General features: G+C 34.7%; 1 protein-coding gene across 3 annotated transcripts in view; it reads right to left on the reverse strand.

Annotated features, from left to right (window-relative positions):
• Positions 1-19,400, reverse strand: part of Gria2 (glutamate ionotropic receptor AMPA type subunit 2) — a 140,168-nt gene that overhangs the window by 19,003 nt on the left and 101,765 nt on the right. For all 3 annotated transcript variants that reach the window (XM_076863786.2, XM_076863787.2, XM_076863785.2), the window contains exons 7-12: positions 10,118-10,285; positions 9,749-9,853; positions 8,982-9,092; positions 7,012-7,218; positions 6,156-6,526; positions 1,273-1,471 (exon numbers count right to left, since the gene is read on the reverse strand). In XM_076863786.2, coding sequence (XP_076719901.1) covers positions 1,273-1,471; positions 6,156-6,526; positions 7,012-7,218; positions 8,982-9,092; positions 9,749-9,853; positions 10,118-10,285 — 1,161 coding nt within the window. The remainder of the gene's footprint in view (positions 1-1,272; positions 1,472-6,155; positions 6,527-7,011; positions 7,219-8,981; positions 9,093-9,748; positions 9,854-10,117; positions 10,286-19,400) is intronic.

The raw sequence follows: 19,400 nt of genomic DNA on the forward strand, positions 1-19,400 counted from the left end.
TCCAATATCATTGCAGCTATTTGTCTTTGAAGATTTGGGCATGGGGACTGGGGATTGAACTCAGGACTTCATGCTTGTTAGGCGAGCATTCTACCATTGAGCCACACCCCAACCCCAACATGTAGGTCCAGAAGTGATCATAGACTGTCATTAGTAGCAAATTTGTATTACCATATTCATACTTAGATCCTCATTGAATCCCCAAAAATCTGCTGGTAGGTCATACTTCTCCACTTAAATTGAGGTACATAAAAATGTACTAAGGTCTTATACTCTTCCTGACCCAATTTCTAACTTTCTGTCATTATCTGTGGTTTTGCCCCCACACTTTTCCTTCCATCTCATGTATCTTCAGCCCAGCTGAAGTTATTTGGAAAAGACACCAGGGATAATTCAGGAGGAGATAGCCTGCAAATTACAATCTGCTGCTTCAGCATTTGGCCAACTGAGGGTCCCAATCCTAATTATGAAATAAATTGGCCATGATCTCACAACAACTCAGATACATTCAAAGATGCTTGTGGATTATCAGAGATCATCACACATCATATACATTGGTTTGAGACAGAAATTAATCATCTGTATTTAAGCATTTCAACAGGATGATTTCTTTTATGTAAATAATAGTAAAATGAAAGAAAATTATGCTAGCATGAAGCCCTGGTCTTTTCCTACAAACACAGGACCACTAACTGGAAGAAAAATATTAACCTACATCTAATAAACACATTATGATTGTGTGACTTATTTTAAAAGTAGTGGGCCTTTGTTAGCCTCTCCATGAAGCAGTTGCATGGAAAATTCAGAATATTCACTTAATAATATAATCTGTTTTCTGACACAGAATTAGCATATTTGGTTTCAACGTGGGTCTTTCAAGTATAAACTATGCAAGAGAGATTCAATCACGTTTTATGTAAAATGAAACATAAAAGGATATCCTTGTTTAAAACACATTAACCATCTAAACTTAACTATATTTTGCTTCAGTTTTGTTCCAAAGGGACAATTATTTTATAAAACAATAAAATTTCATTGCAACATTGTGGTTTCTCTCCAAAGGGGTTAAGAATCAACAAAGAAACAAAGCTAGGAAAGGAACAGGGAAGGGTCAGAGATAGAGATAAATTCAAGAGCAAACACAGAACGACAGACAGGGTTATTTTCACATAGCACCTTGGCATAGATCATGGCAGTGGGAAGGAGGTGACAAAATTTAAAGAGGTTAAATGTTAGGTACAAAGTCAGAAGCCACAAAGCAGTGTCTCTTACCCTGAAAAACTCTTTAGTGGAGCCAGAGTCTAATGTTCCATAAGCAATTTCTGTTTGCTTAGAAAGATCCTCAGCACTTTCGATGGGAGACACCATCCTCTCTACAGTCAGGAAGGCAGCTAAGTTAGCCGTGTAGGAGGAGATTATGATCAGGGTAAAGAACCACCACACACCTCCAACAATGCGCCCAGAGAGGGATCTAATAACAAGTATGAAATGGATTTGTAAAGTGAAATGAATGACCTAATTTAAAAAAACAAGTTAGCAGTAATATGCAAATATTGACTTATACAGGAATATTTCATTTTATACTTTTCCATATTTCTACTAGTTACTGAATTTAAAAATTACTAAATATTTTGGGCAAGGAATATAGAGTGACTAAATCTGATAACATACCCAGAGGACAAAACTTGAAAATGCTGGGATTCTCAAAGTTATAATGCCCAAATAGTTCATGGTATGGAATTCCATAATGAAGCAATTTTAAGAAAGGTACAAACAATTCATTAAATATCATAGTTCTTTATATACTCATGACATAAGTAAACATGAAGAAGAGAATCTTAGAAGATCAGCAAAACTCATAACAATGTTTACAAACAAAACTGAATTATTTTTAAAAATGAGAGTATGCACCATGGATGTCACATTAAACAATGAAAAAAAAAATCCCTCCCTTGAATGCACCAGTGATGCTTCAATCCCTCAAAAAGGCCCAAAATTTAATTATGTTTTATGTATGCAAAAATATAAGTATTTGATACAGCATAAAAGAGAGAATGGAAAAAAAATAATACCATGAACAAAGATATGACACAAAACATAATTCTCAAAGAATAAAAATCAGATGCCTTCACAGTATGGACTGCCCTGTTCCTGTCTGTCTCCTGCTTAAGAAAAAAGAAAACTAAAAGAAAACAAATTAGATGTTTAAAAGTTTGTCAAATAAACTCCCAGTGTGAAATATAACAAAATAGCAATATTTCTATGACTATAAATTCTTACATACAATACTTTTTAAAAGCTTAATAGATTCCCATTAATTTACTTTAAAATTTGAACGGGATAAATATAAATATGTCGATGCATAAAAAGAAATCCACCGTATTATATTACTATATGATGATATGGTATTCTACACATAATTAAAGAATTTGAGGAATATTAACAAACCAATAAACTAAATATTTTTCCTGTTCTCAGTAACTCTGCTTTGTCAAAGTTACGAGAGTGAAGTCAATCAGACTTGCTAGAGTGAAGAGGATACAATTCTAAAACTTTAGTCACAAATATTTGGCACTTTATGACCTTAAGGTTCTCGACAATCAATATTCAAAAATGCATCCCTTAGTAAAACAGATACTATATCAAATTGTTGGGTTATATTGGTAGAATACACCATTCAGTGAAAAAAAAAAAAAAGAACCCAAAACTTTCTTTTCAAATTAGTTTGTCCCTGCCTTTGTTTTTTAGATGAAAACTCCTGTTGATTAAAATGAGAGAGAAATAGCAATGGAAAACAAAAATAATATAAGTGCCTTCACCACAAAATCTCTATGAGATGCAAAGAATTAAACAAATATGATAGCATAGAAAAAGTTACATCATTCTCACTTATGAAAAGGATATTAAGACTTATCATTGGAAAATTCTTCAGGCAGACACAACTACTCTCAGAGTGTTCACTATTTACCCTATGACATGGGAGGAATAAACTACACAACAGGTAGCCTGTATTTAATGTGGCAGATTCAATGCCTGAAAACTTAATCCCCTCAAAGAAAAGATGATCACTGGCTAATTGGTTTTGACTCTACCCATCGTACCCACCACATGCTAAATTAAATGTTTAGGAATAATTTTTATAAATCATTTTTTTCCTTTGAAAAAGTAAATATCACCAGTTGGTTTCTATTTCAGTGTTTAAACCAGATTCAATGAGATTAAATATATCAATTGGTTTAAAATGTATAAGCTCAAAATATTCTTGAACTTACAAGTCATTCAGAAGTGAAAAATACTTAAGTAATTTGTTATTTACTTTCAAATGTTTTAAAGGTATCAATGAATGTTTCTAAATAGATAAAAATTATTTCTATTATTAAAAAGAAAAAATTTACTTCTCAGCATATGCATTAAAGAAGCAAATAAATATACATACACTATATTTCCTTTTATTTTCTATTGAATAATTGTTTTTAAAATAACATATTTTTATATTTATTTAAATCCTTTAGAAACATTGGGAGGAAGACCCAAAGTAAGCAGAAAAAATAGTTCCCATTTTTAGAAACTATTCTTTGGAAAACTGTATATTATAGTGAAGATATTGTAAAGTTAATTTCTGGCCAATGACCAAACAATAAGTCTAACCAATCATTCTAGATTACAATTTAAATATGTTCTATAGACAATAATAACATAGTTCCATGTCATATTTTAATTGGAAAGGGATGATAAATTTTAAAAAGATATTTAAAGAACATTTCTTAAAATCACCTGTGCATTTCAACCTTTTTCTAAAGACAGTCAGTCATCCACTCTACTCTTCTGGCCTAGAGTAGTCATCATTGCATTCTAAAGCATGACAGTTTGCTTCTTTTTAAAAAATCATTAAATTTTTCAACACTATATATTGTGCTCACTTTTTAATGTCTATAGAGCATAAAAATAAAGATAAAGCATAAAAAATAAAGATAGGTACTTTTTAAACTATTTGTTTATTTATTTATTTATTTATTGTAATACTGGGGATAGAACCCAGAATTTTATGCATGCCCAGCAAGCACTGTACTACTGATCACATCCCTAGCTTCAAATTTTAAATTTTTAATAAAATAAATTTTGCATATATATATTTATATGCAAATAAATATATATATACACATATATTTCACGATTGATGAAAAATAAATCATGAAAATTGAAAAAAAAGCATGATAGCTAAAATCTGTGTGTCTTATTAAGAAATAAAGATTTCTCTGTGAAATTTCTCTATGTGAAATTGTATGAGTCATGATTTATGAATGAAATTTATAAATCAGAAAAAAAAACCCTATTTTGGAAGCAGGCATAATAAAAACGAGAAGTCATCTATACGTAGTGGAGGACCCTGCAATGTCAAACACTGTTAAATGTGTCTTTTGCCCCAGTCACTATGTGCAAATAGGGTTTCCATTCCTACAAATTTAGGACACATGACACGATTGACGGTGAGTAGGGCAAACAGAACTAAAGACCCATTCAGGAGAACTCAGACAATGCATACTACTTCATGATGCACCCCATACACTTCTCCTACATATCCAAAAGACAGAGCATAATTTATATCACTCCAGGATAATTGCCTTACATCTCAAATCAAGATAACATACTCCAGTGGCCTTCTTATCAAAGGTAAGTCATTTATTATTTTATGGACCAGAATGTTCCCTGAGACCTCAATATGATCCCCTTTCCCTCATTATTAGGACCTTCTCTTTGTACCTTTAACTTCAATCAGATAAACTAAATATAGAGATGAAGCTGTGAACCTTCTATGTTCTGCTAGAGATGAAACATATACTAAAGATATACATATAGTCTCTCCACATGTATACATGTCATGCCATGCAAATATCATTGGCATTATTTCTAATTCTACGCAGTTTGACAGAAAAGCCCCAGGGAATATGATGGACCTAAGCTTTTTTAGATCTATATTTGTAAAAAAAAATATTATTTTTTTAAAAAAATCACTACCACCAGAATTCTTATCAGAGAAGTAAATCATTAATAATTTCTGCTCACATGGCATATTTTCCTTACCTTGTGTTGTGGAACATGCTGAAAAAATCATAAAAGGTATATAGTTTTGAGCTTTTCATATAGTTTTTGAAATTAATGACTGATAATTTAGGAAAGTGCTCAAAATACAACAACTTAATGAATTAATATCAGAAAATTCACCTCCTTCATTACATAAGGCATTCCTTAGAATCAAAGGAGGGTAATCCAGCCTGAAAAAAAATGCTCCAGTAGACTGTGAGCCATTTGGCTTTCAATGCTAAAGTTAACACACTAGAGAAAACATGATTTATTCCTCTGAAGAGCCACATATGGTTATCATTCTCACTCACATATATAAGGTAAAAGTAATTGATGCTTTGTGACAGATTTACTATAATTAGGCATTCCAGTATAGGGATTAACACATCCTAATGATACTAGAGAATGAGTTTATTGCATGGTGTGTGTGTACTACCATTCAACATGACGCAAGCTTTGTAGTGAATAATTAATCCTCTCTACATATTCTATGTATTTCCAGATACTCAGAAACTGTTATCTTTTTAATCCAGCCAGCAAACCTCAAAAAAAAAAAAAAAAAAAAAGAAAGAAAGAAAAAGAAAACTTGTATAATGTATTTTTTTTACAGCATTTCCATGAGCCAATGTTAGGAAAATAAAAGAAATGGGATGTGTGTGAACAAATTTTTTTCCAACAAGTTTTTTGTTGTTGTTGCTGTTGTTAATAAATTAAATTGCCCATTTTCCCATATACAGGTCTGTGAATCAACACACAGATGACTGTAAAATGAGAATATGCAGCAAAAACACGGTACCCCTCCAAGAAGGCATGGAATGATAGAAACCTTATGCATTTTATAGCCTCTCCATGGTGTGTATAATTTCACCAGGGAAATACATGATCAACATTCAAAGAACATTGTTCAAATATTTCACAGGCTTACGCCGAGGGTCAAAGTTTGTCCTTCAAAGTCTTAATTTGCTTGGACAAGCAGTCGGCAGCTGGTAACTTCTTTAGAGTGAATTCATAAACACCATGAATATGCACTGGAGACCTAAAATGCACAAAGTTGAAGCAGGTGAGTAACCAACCTTGGCGAAATATCGCATCCTTGCTGCATAAAGGCACCCAAGGAAAACCAGAGACTATTAAAAATCCCAAATTCATTAGTTGATTCACTAGTTTGTGTTTCTCTTCCATCTTCAAATTCCTCAGTGTGCCACTCGTAGGGGCTAAATCTGCTGACCAGGAATAAAACTACACTGACCCCAATGTAGGCAAAAACAATGCACATCCAGATCTCATAGGCTAAAGGATCAAGAAATGAAAACACTCCTGGTTTGGACTTCTGAGGCTTCTTGATCATGATAGATATCCCCAGGCTCATGAAGGGCTTTGAGAAGTCGATCACCTCTTCTCTCACAAGGGTAATAGTTAATGGAGCAATTGCAATATCCGCTTTCTGTAAGGGAAACAAAGGAGAGGAGGAACTGGAATTGCAGTCAAAAACAAATCATGGTTACATGATTGGATGGAAGGGGAAGGAAAGGAACAGAAAAGTGGTAACAATTATTTCCCAGGAAAATGCCAGTAAAGAATAAACAGGAAAGCAATTTGTTGGCTAAACATCTTCCCTCTCCATAAATAAATAGGATACCCATCTGTCTTGACCATAATTATACATCTATATTATATCTATGTCTTTGCAACCTTTATAATACATATGGCCCATACACTTCAAGACAGATGACATGCCTACAGCAGCTATCTGCATGTTTACTTCTGGATTCAGTCTCAATCATTCACATGTCCACAAGGAAATAAGATCATATCTCTAGAGTAATGTGGGACACCAGCAATCTCAGATACAGACACTTGGAAGGGAGGGGAGGCCATTCCGTTGCAAAAATTCAAATTAAATAGCTTTATAAGAAGAGCCATACTTACCCCATATACAAGTTCTCCAACCATCCCATTCCAAATTTTCGTGTCTGCATCCCTGGCCCCATACTTGCCATCCCCAACAATGGTCAACTTGTACTTGAACCCACAATGTTTTGCAATTTCTGCAGCCAAGTCGACACAATAGCCCTCATAGCGTTCATTGCCTTCAAGCATTTCATGATTTTTCTTCATCATAACATATGGAGATTCCTATATAGAAAGACCACACTTTAGCTGATTAAAATGGCTAAGTTAATAATGTACTCTCCTTGAATCAGACTCCCATGTTTAATAATAACCTGTTTGCCAAAGATAATGTAGAACATAGATGGTGTACAACATTAGCGGGGAAAAGAGAATCATAATGTTTCTGGAACAAAGGTCCTCAAATACCTGTCATTATATTTCATTAAGATTACTTGTACCCATGGCACATGCCTATGATTTCAGGAACTCATGATGGGAGGCTGAAGCAAGAAGATCACAAGGTAGAAGCCAGCCTCAGCAACTTAATGAGACCCTGTCTCAAAAAAAAAAAAAAAAAGGACAGGGATGTAACTCAGTGGTAGAGCAACCATGGATACAATCCTTGGTACCAGAAAAAGAAAGAGCAGGGAGGGGAAGGAAGAAAGAAAGGGAAGGAGGGAGGGAGAAAGGGAAAAAAATCTTTTACCTAACCATATCAGAATTAACAAAGTACTCAAAATCACAAAGTGTTAGTATGCCCCCTTCTATTTGTAATACCTAGAGCTGAGAGAGGAAAATGCCGCTCAACATCTATATTATTCAACTTTGGTCTACCACACTCTTGCTCTTGGCTAAATTTGCACTGACCACAAGAACAGCATCCACCCAAAGTCTTGTGTCCTTGCTGCCCCAAGGAGTTCTCATATGGAAATCAGATCCATCTGTGTATCCTTCGATACACAGACTCAAAGACTCACAACCATGGTAACATGCTGATTCTACGCCTTCAGGTTTCAGCTCTCACTTCTGCTATGAGATATAAAATCCTAAGATGATGGCGCAAGGATAGCTGGAGAGTAGCTCCCTGCTCCGAACTTCAGAGGAAGCATGGAAAAATGATTCCACATCATCTAATGTTCTTCAATGGAAGAGTTACCAAGGATATTTGAAGTCTCAATGCAATAGCTCTTCTCAATGACATGATGAAGGTGAGAATCCTCAAATGCCTAACTCACCTTTACTGAGTAAGAGACTTCCAAACTTCTACTGAGGTTTTTACTCAAATATCTTATTAGCCTTTCTATATTTGCATCTCTTATTACTGGGATAAGGAATCCCACAAACCTATTACATCAGTGCTAAAGTGAAATAAAACACAAATGTTTGTCACAAAATCATGTTCTATAATGAACTCCATTTTCTCAACTTCACCAATAGCTTGTCATCATAATCCACATTTCCCTTTCATCTATTCAGAACCCAGATCATTCAAGATTCAATTCAATTTTGCCTCATTTATTAAATATGCATTTATTTTATACTGTGCATGAACCAACCACTGTGTACAAATTAAGGGTAAAAAGAATGGATATCATCCTTGTTTTTAAGAATTTCATCTTTTATTATGAAAAAAGAAGCCAAAAACATTATTAACTCATTTAACAAATGGAATACAGAGTTTACCCAGAGTTAGGTGGGAATGGCAAAGCAAAACATCTGAGGAAATATGACGACTCTCTTAGTCTTTGCCCAGTTGTTTGGGTGTGCAATAGAGTATGAACTATCTGTCAGACTATTTCAGACTTGAATGGAACAGAGAACAGTGTGAATGGTTCTGCAAGGGTTTATGTTGTTCTTTTGACAGAGAAAAATGCAATAAACGATCATAACATTGCAAAAGCAGCTCTGTATTAGTTATTGCCCTAAAACATAAACAGCAACTGTCCTTGGAAGATATTTTTCATCAGAAAAAGGAAAGTCCAACATAGGCAAATGCAGCTAATTACCAAAATTGTGGTGACAACAACAGTCTTATTCTCGAGCCCAGAGGTGTCATTTCCAGACGGGAGCTCAGTCAGGGTAACAACCATTTTGTCCACTTCACTCCAGTATCCAATCTGAAAAAGGTCACAGCATGGATAAATGACCTTTCTGTTACCAACATATTTAATTATTTTTAATCCCATGTCTAAGTCCAAAATTACACTCACATTAACTGAGCTTGTCTAAATTAAAGAATGTGTACATGTAATCAAACTACAAAGGAACTAGCAAAATACAATTCTTAAAATGGGCCTGTTTCTTCATATTCACTTTTCATATTCTCTTAGTAGTTCTGGAGTGAACTTACAGAAATATAAATAAATACCAAACTGATATTTTAACCATGAGAGTTAAAAGAGAGATGTTAAATTGAAGTTAATCCATATTTGCAGTCACTGTTTTTTGGCTTCTGAATACTAAACTTTCAGCAACAGTTGTGTCTGTCTGTCTGTCTCTCTCTCTCTCTCTCTCCAAATTTTTTTAAACTATAGTCTGAAAAGAAAGTATGACAGTTTTACTTGCTAGTGGTTTTTAAATTACATTTCAAAATTACTTACCAACCAAACAAGAATAGATTTGATTCAGAAAAAAAAATCAATAATATATGTTTCTAGAAGTCACTAAATTCTATGTGAATCTTCTCCAGGATGTTTTTGGAAATGTGCAATGATAATTAGCTAACTCACCTCTTCACAGAGAGACACCTGCCTTTAAATCTCTAAAGATTTACCTTCCGGGGCCCATTAGTTTTGAGCTCCATGATGTTAATCGTATAGTTTATTCTTTTTCCATTCTGGTCAAACTTTATATTTCCTGAGAGACCTTCAACCTGAACCTAGTGAGGAAATGAAAAAGAAGCAGAATTATATATTTACTTCACTAAAAGATACAAGCTATACAGGTAATTCTTACTGGGCTCCAGTGAAGAAAAGCTCATTAATAGGATTTCTTTCAGTCTTCAACCTATCTTTGTGTTGTTAGGAAATAATAATGCCTGTATATTAAACATAAGAATAAATCAAGCATGACAAATTCGTCAAGAAAAAATTAAAATGAATGGCCATGTTAAAAATCAAAACTCTCGTTTTCAGAGACTGACCTGTTTGAGGGCCCTTTCTATTTCCACACCTTGTCCCCAGGGGACTGCTGGATTTGCCAGACAGTCTCCTGCATTTCCTCTTCGGGAGATCTCGATTCTCTGCTTCCTTAGGTTGCGGAAAGCTTCGGTCATCACTTGAACAGCATCGTAGGTCAGGGCAGAAGTATACTGAAAAGGGTCACATACATGTTATCAGAACGAGAGAGAGAAACATTGCACACTCGTTGCACAGTGGCAAACCAAAGAGCAGTTGCCCACCATACAATTCAGAGCACTTATAACAAAATCCAAGATTCAAACACAATTTCCACATCTACAACCCTGAGGATCCAAGAATGTGGTATGGAACGCAGGGACTACAGCATGTGCTCTTGATTGTGAACATTTTCTGTTACATTAGTATATATACTATTTCAGGTAAGACCTCTTCATAATAATTATTTTGATGTCATTTTTCTTACTGGTTTCTCAGTAAAGCATCACTTTATGGCCAGGTATGAAGATATCCAAAACTATCAAAGTAACAAAGAAACACATATTCACTATCTAGTACAAGAAATGTAGAAAGAGTAAAGATTGATTTCAGGACCCTCAGTCTCAGATTCAACCCTGGTGATGCTCCCAAATTACTGCAGTGGTCTTAGGAGTGTTATTTAAGTTCTCTTGAATGATTCTGGTCATAGAATAGACTAAAAAATAGACCAAACTTTATGATTTCAATACCCTCTTTGTGCTTTAACAGTCTGTGATAACACTGACTCCAAACTTCCAAAGTTGAGAGTTCTGTGGGACAGCAGAGTTATCTCAGGAGCTGGAGCCAGGTAGAAAAATACTATATGAATATCTTATAGAACATGGAGATTAGAAGCCACCAGACTAATTTCTCCCTTATTTTTCAACCATAAGACTATTAAGCTCCCAGTGCTATTCCTCTCTTGGGATGACACTGCATGAGATGGCCACACTCCTTCTCAGGAAGATCCCTCCAACAATGCCCCAACCCCATCTCTGTAATTTCCTGAAGACATTATTTCTGCAGTCACACCGTCAAGACCCTTCAGTAGCCCCCTTTCTCTATTAGATCATCTCTATTAGAAACAAAACTGCTCTAATATCTCCTATCAGAGGCAGAGAAATAGATGTGAAAGAGAGAAAAAAAAATAAACTGATTCTCATCATTAAATCCACATGTCCCTCCAATGTCTACCCCATTTTTCTGCTCTGCCATGGACAAACTCTTTGAAACTTTCTAAATTTGCCATTCCCCCATATCAACCCTTTTTGCTCTAAGTGCTCACCTTGGTCCATAACTTTAAATACCAGCCATTTTCTGAACATTACTTCCTACATGTAACCCTTCCCGCCCAGGCCTCTCCCTGTTACTCCCTGTCACATGAAAATATTTGTTTTTGGCCATCTCATGCACTGTCATCCCAAGAGAGGATGGTAGGGTGAGAATATCATTTATCTAATCTTTGCAAATGAGTCTTTACCAGTATCTGAGCATCTTGTGTATATATTTCATATTTGTTTACTTCATCTCTCCTCTTCACAAGAATATTTATTCCAGGGAAATCTAGACCTTGTCTGTTACCACTGAATTCTCAGAAACTAGGGCAGGGCTGGGCACACTGTAAAGACGAAAAGGGAGGGAAGGAAAGAAGGAAGAGGGGGAACTGATAAAGGAAGAAGGGAGAGAGAAATGAAAGGTAGGAGAGAAGGCAGGTGGTATGGAGGAAGGAAGAGATCTTGATATGGAACCTGTCCTCATGAGACGCACATTCTCTCCCACTCCAGTGAAAAGATATAAATAGATCATTGCACCTCATTGTAATATTTTAAGTTGGTTCCATGGTGGATAGGTATGTATTCTTTCTTTTAATATGAAAGATTTTTCAAAAAGGCAGACAATAGTTTATTGGTATAACTTATCTCCTCCATGCAGCCTGAAATCCTAGAAGCCTTCGTTTTATTTTTATGCCAGAATGGGAGGGTGAGAATATCATTTATCTAATCTTTGCAAATGAATCTGTTCAGTTGAATTGCTTTCATTTTACCACATAAATGACAGAAGTGAACAAATTTGGTGGGGGAGTTAAGAAGGAGAAAGAATAAAAAGACAAAATCAGTTTGAGGCCACAGTGCACTATGAATGAATATGAGTGTTGCAAACATAATAAAATATTCATATATACATGTAAAAAAAAATCTTCTTTTTCTTTTCTCGCTGCTCCTCCTGGGATTGAACCCAGGACCTCACACGTGCTAAGCAGATGCTCCACCACTGAACTACATCCCCAGCCTCACTTGTAAATTTCTTTCTACAATTTTTTCTCAAATGCCATCTGTTAAAATTTCTTCTCATGGGCTTCAGTGTTTCATAGGTACGATGTCTCTTCTCACTCCCTTGGGTTTCTAAAGAATCTATAGGTATCTCCTGAATGGTCACACTTGTGTTTCCTACTCTTGCCTCAAACTAAACAGATCTAAATGAAACCCATTCTCAATTTTTGCAAAATCTGCAATTTTTACCTTTAAAAGTTGTAGGTATTAATTAGGCAAACTATAACACGGGAGAGAGCCACTTGGCCAACTTATGCTAACTGGAAAAAATATGCTAACTCCAAAAAATATTCTGGAAAATAGTGAATTTTCATAGAAAGATTATTAACTTTGGTGTTGTTTGTGGCATGAAAAATATTAGAAACAACCTAAATTTCTGAAAACAAGGAAATATGTAAGATACTACATTTTCTGCCATGGGAAGTATTTTGTAGCTATTACAAAATGATACTAATAGAAGACAAACCAGTATAGAGTAGAGAAAGGAGAATAAAGGAGGAAGGTGGGGAATTAAAGAGAAAGCACTGGGACTAAAGTTGAGCAAATTATCCCTCAGGCATGAATGACTGTGTCTAAATGAACCCCATTGTTACATGTAACTATAGTGCACTAATAAAAAATTTTAAAGTGATACTAAGAAAGGTTATGTAACAAAACAATTAATGCCTTCAATGAAATCAGTGATAAATATTACTATTACATCTCAATTGAAAAAGTCAAAAATCAAACAAGAAGATTAATAAGAAATAGATCCTTTCCAAAAAAAAGAAGGGTGGTTATAATATTAAGGAGGAAACATAGATAATTACATTTCTTTTCCAAATATCCTACAATAACTATGTATCATTTTTTAAAATTAGATTATATTCCCATTGCTTCATACCTTGTCTACTTAAGGAAAGACCTTTGAAGCAAATAAGAAATGTCACAGCAGGGTACATCTGCCTCAATTGTGTGTCTGTTTCTATTTTCCTAGATGGAAAAGCATTGATGAATTTGCTTTCTTATATAGCATTCAGTTAGTTCATTGCCAACTTAACTCTTAAAATAATGTCCAGGTCTCTGGATAGGAAATGGAGCCTAAATTGAATAAATTGGATGTTAAAAATATTGCAATTTATATTGAAATTATGATAATAGCTAAAAGCCAAAATCTTCATTGAGTCAGCTTGCTCACATTACTAGGAGAAATCTGTAAAGCCATCTACTAAATGTATTAGTGGTCTATAAATGTTGGTGAACTACATTAAAAAATAAGATTAGACCAAATGAACTAAAAGCACTTAGATCCATGCTGCATATTGCCATTATAACTCAGAGCCTGAGCACATTAGAAAGAAAAATCCTTTCAACCTTTTTCAAATGCTCAAATCTAATCACGTCTTAAGCCTATTATCATTTTAAATTAAAAGTCACAGTCACAGAAACACAATTCTGGGCTAAGAGAAAATCAGCTGGTTCTGCCTCCAGAGTTCCTTTTGGTTTATGTTCTGCATATATGGCTCATTGATTCCTCTAAACAAGTATGTTCACATTTTTGATTGGATAGTTAAATATTTCTGTTTTATTCGACCATCCGCTAAAGTAGATGTAAATTAATTTGAAGGGAACATGATGGCAGTGTAACTATCTCCTTCTTTGAAAACAAATGCTTCATCTCTGCCCTGATGTTTACACTCTGTGAAATCCCTGAGCTGAGCTGGAAATTTCAATAGGAGACCATTTCGCTTTGCAGTCCTATTTCACGAACACATCATATCCACACTATCAGAAGAAATCTGGAAAATCATTTTTATAGTCAATTTTCCAAATGCTCTTTTTATTCCATTTTGAATGCATATTTATTGAAATGTACTGTTCAAAATTAAGTAAAACATGCATTTTAAATCTGTTTATTTTGTCCAACAGTCATCAGACAAACCATTCAATAACACATTACTATTACCACTGATACCAGAATACATCATGCCTGACATCAAAAGCAACAGGGGTAGGTATAGGTAAAGCTGTATGTTCATTTTGAACATAATGAATATAAAAGAGGATAGACAACAGCATAAAGTTTTATGGATTATCATCACGATGGCATCTTTTTCTAAACATACTATCCACCCCATGATCAAATAGAAAAAAAAAGATATTCAAAAATGAAAGTACTGACCATTAAATAGTATCAAAGTGTTACAAAATATCCTGTGAACAGCCACTTTCTAAATTTTCCATGAAACTCAAAATTTAGTTGAGTGCAGTTTAGAAAACATTGCATTTAGTACCAAAAGACAAGGAAGGCTCCATTCCAGATTTTACTATTTACTGCTCTGTTATCTTTGGGCAAGTTAACAAGTATTGGTGTCTAACAGTTCTTAGCCAAAAAAGGAGAACAAGGACCCTTTTATGCCATAGAAGTGTTGAAAAGAAAGATGAGGAAGAAGAATTTTGTTCACTCAGCTCTCCATGTGGCAAACCTCAGTAAGTCCTTTTAAAACAATCCTATACCACAGTATTTTTATTCTGATTTTGTAGGTGTGGATTCCAAGATATAAAGGTTTGGTGGGGGGATTGAACCTAGGGGGTGTTTTATCCTGAGCAACACCCCAGCCCTTTTTAAAAATTTTTATTGTTTTTGTTTTGAGACAGGGCCTTGCTAAATTACTGACGCTGGCCTTGAATTTGCAATCCTCCTGCCTCAGCCTCCCAAGTTGCTGGGATGAAAGGAATGTACCAATGTGCCCAGCTTAACATTGTATTTTATACCTGACCACAAAAATATGTGACAAAAGTGGAATTATAATTCAGATTCCTGTGTCCTTGGGTCACTGAGGAAACCCCACTGTTCTGGCTTACATGATACTGTACCAGTTTTTGAACAATACACAGTTTTAAACAGACACACTAAGGCCATATTTGATATAGCAAATACTATATCAAATAAGTGGATATGTAGAAAGTAAAAAATGTGGTGAATTTGAAAATATGCTAAAGATGTAAGTTATTAACCAGAAAGATTGCTTGATTGCTTTATTTTTTTTTCCTTCTATTACTATCTACCATAATGTAAAACTAGTTTTTTTTTTTGTTGTTGTTGTTGTTTTTTTAATAACGATGTTTTGTAAACCACTATCTTGCTCAACAAAAACAGTTCTGGACCCAATAAAATCTTTCTCATGTTGACATATCACAGGCTCTGAGAAATCTTGGAGTAACATTGAAACAGCATTGCCCAGACTCAGTATCATTTTTAAAAATTTCCTGAACACCAGGTTACTTTATAAAAGTAATGTTTTGCATAACACTTTGGAATGTTAAAGGCCTTACAGCCTGGTAAATTTCACATACTCATTGCTAAGATAGCATAAATCATTTACATAGAATCACTGTATGCTGAATGATATTTTTGAGGGGGTTCGCACACAATAAAATGATTTGTTTCTTTTACACAATAGTTAGCAACAACAACAAAAAAGAAAATGGAGAACTCTAGGAAAATAAATAAACCCACATGAAGAATCTTAGAAAGTCTTTTTTAAGCTTCCTAGCAATAGTCAAGAATCAAATAAAGTCGTAAGAAAAAGAACAGTAAGGAGGAAATACATTATATCCTTAAAATTATTCACTTGTCTTAATTTCGAATTCAACAGCCGTCTACCCTCTGGAAAAGAACTGTCTGTGATAAGGTCATCTTTAATTTACTGTAAAGCATTTTGAACATGTGCCCTTTGAAACTGCACTGCATAAAGGCATAAAACCTTCATAAAAGCTCCATATCCTTGGTAAGCACACAAGCCATATCACATTTTCCAAGGGTATGAAATGAAAGCTCCATTGGCAAGAAACCAAAATTAACATCCTTTATTATTCTTTATGAATAATAAAAATTATTTGAATCCACTCTGAAGAAAGCCTCTTCGTGTAGAAAGAATACATTAAAAACGACATATTTTTTTGCCTAAATTACCAAGAATGGCTCCTGACCTTGACTAAAAATCTTACTTAAGGAACAAGCCTTTTATAGTCAGAAACTTGAAATGACATACTTAAGAATACAACTTTTCCTACAAAGATAGAAAAAGAAATTTAAATTAAAGCACTGTCTGGTTTTAATTTAGCCAACAGGTAAAGACTTACTCAGAAGCAAAGCTTTTATTTCATTAGTTGCATAAATCCCTCCTGGTGTCTCCCATTTGTAACAGTTCCTTATTTTTTACAATCTATGCAAAACACATACTGTCCAGGGTGATTTAGGTTTCAGTTTGGGCACCTAGAGATCAAAGATGTCTACATGCAAGTCACTACAATCTTTAACAGAAGGGGAACCACATGAGATTTCAGAGATTCAGTAAAAAAATGAGAAATAGTAACATTTTATTGAGGACCCGGGTTAGTTTTTTTCACATAGTTTTAGAGATTTGGGGAAAATATTAGAAATCATCACTTGTTCTCTTTACAGATACAGAAATGTGGAAATGTTACCTGCCCTAATCTTGTTCCTCATGGGAGACCTAGCTGAATTTCTACACCATCCTCATCCTGCTTAACTTTGAGGTCAGGATACCTAAAGGCTAGAAGTTTCTCCTCAGGTGAATTGGCCAAAGCGGGTTGAATCTAAGATGGCTGCCAGAGTGAATGCCAAACAAGCTCTAATTTCTTTTTCACTCCATCTGCATGCCTAGTCCTTTCATGCTTTTTTTTTTTTTTTCTTTTAACCCTTTATCTATAACCTGCCAAGCCCCAAAGGATTGAGAAGTTGATTTGTAAGTTTACTTTCCCTTTCTATGGTTGGCCAAGAATGAAACTCTCCTTCATCGTCTTAGGTCTTCCACAATTCTGAGAGGAAAAGTCCACCCAGTCTTTGGGGCAAAATATTGGTAACAGAAATGAGATTTGAACCCAGATATCCTGCATTATAATAACTAAAAACATTAATAATGCATATTTAATGGTATAATATATATAAAATTCTGTCAACTAACTTTGACAAAATACATATTATCAAAACCAATTTTTTCCCCCAAATTTATGAGGATATTTCAATCGCATGCACACTTTTTAAAACTATGAAATATAAAGAACTAAATCTGCCAAGCTTCTGGTTTGTTGGTGGGCAAGTACTTTAATATTAGCAATGGTAAATGCTAAAGAATCAGCTGTGGGTTTTGGTCAGTTTAAAGGCTTCCGAAGCAGAATTAATTCGATTAGGCCACCAGGGTACTATTTAATGCACGACACTAATTACTGGACTGAAAAAGATTTTACTATTTTCAGACAGGACTAATAAGTCTCTTAGGATAGCAATTAAGAAAGTTAGTATGTGTGTTAAGCCCTTTCCCAAGTAAAATGAGATTCTTGTGAGAAAGGCATTATTTAAAGTGCCACACAAATGTCAAGTCACCTTCTGGTATTGAATCACTTAACATCAGCAAGACATCAATGACACAAAGGAGAACCAGGGTTATTATGAGGGAAGGTAGAATTAATAGTCAAGAAGGTAGAATTAATAGTCAATTATTGTGCGAGTTGTTGGAGATAAGAAAAACACTAAAAATACATCTCAAAATGGAAATATTTGTAAATTATTTTTTAGATAGGGACAAATCATTTTTCATAATTCGCCTTTTCTGACATTAGTTGTCTAAGGAAGGTAAAAATGCCTACTTTCATCTTCCCACAGGTGATCTAGATGCTGTGAAGGATCAGGTCAGATTTCTGCAGTCACTTATCAAGTATTATCAAGTAAAATTACTCACTACTTTTCTGCTATGGCTGAATGAATGGACACACCAAATGCTGTGGCAGAAATTTCAATCGAATTTCATAGCAATGATAACTACAAAGTTTCTCAGTGATTTGTATTTTCTGAGTGATTGCTTTTATTTTACAGTTCATTATCCTTCACTGCTACAAGTATCTCTCATGTACTTACTCTTGCAAACCACCCTGTAAGACTCAGGGTCAATAAGCTTCAATAAGAATCTTATTTTTGATCTATAAATATTTCTCAATGGAATTTATATCAGCATATTACAAAAATGAATGGTCGCCTTATTTAAAGTGCCACACAAATGTCAAAGTCACATTCTTGTATATCACTTAACACCAGCAAGACATCATTTTTTCACTTATAAATAAGAAAATTAAGAGAAATGGTGAATGTAACAAATTCACCTATTGCTCGCCATCTCCGCACCACAACCACAATTCAGACAACTGTTGTCTCTTGACTAGATTGTTTGTGTTATTGGTCTACACCTGTATTGCCTGCTATCTTTTGTCACCACAGCAGCCAAAATAATCTTCCTGTATCTAAACTGAGATCAGCAGTCTCTTCTAGAGATACCCTGTTGTTCTCAGAATAAGGCAAAATATTTCTTAGTATGTCACTGAGGCACACAAGGTCTGGATACTGCACTATTTTGCAGTGCTGGATAGTCAGACCTGGGACCCCACACATGCTAGGCAAGCTCTCTCCCACTGAGCTACACCCCCAACCCTAAATTCCGCACATTTTTAAAGTACAATTTCTCAACAGTCCCTCAAAGCACCTCTGTTCAACCTTTAGCCTTGTGGAAATATTCATATTTTCCTTGCCCTGGATATTTCACCGGTCCATTTCCCTCTCTCTGGAGCCACTGTCCCTTCTACTTGCCTGTAATTTCCATTTCTCTTTTAGGTCTTAAGCTCTATATTGTTTCCTTCAAGAAGACTTTTGTTACCTCCAGAACCAGAATTTTGTCTTTATTGTAAGTGATACTTTCCTTTCCTCTACTGTTCATTAGGTAAGTATTTCTTGAATAGGTACTATGTGCTAGACTTTTTTAGGAGCCTGGGATATATCCATGAACAAACAATAAAACTGCACTTACTTTCAAGCAGGAGAAGGCAGACAATAATGTAATAAATGAATTAATGACCAATAAACTATACTTCAAGGTAAGAATGGGGT

Source organism: Callospermophilus lateralis, chromosome 8 (genome assembly GCF_048772815.1).
Source record: "Callospermophilus lateralis isolate mCalLat2 chromosome 8, mCalLat2.hap1, whole genome shotgun sequence".
In the NCBI taxonomy this organism is placed as follows: domain Eukaryota; kingdom Metazoa; phylum Chordata; class Mammalia; order Rodentia; family Sciuridae; genus Callospermophilus; species Callospermophilus lateralis.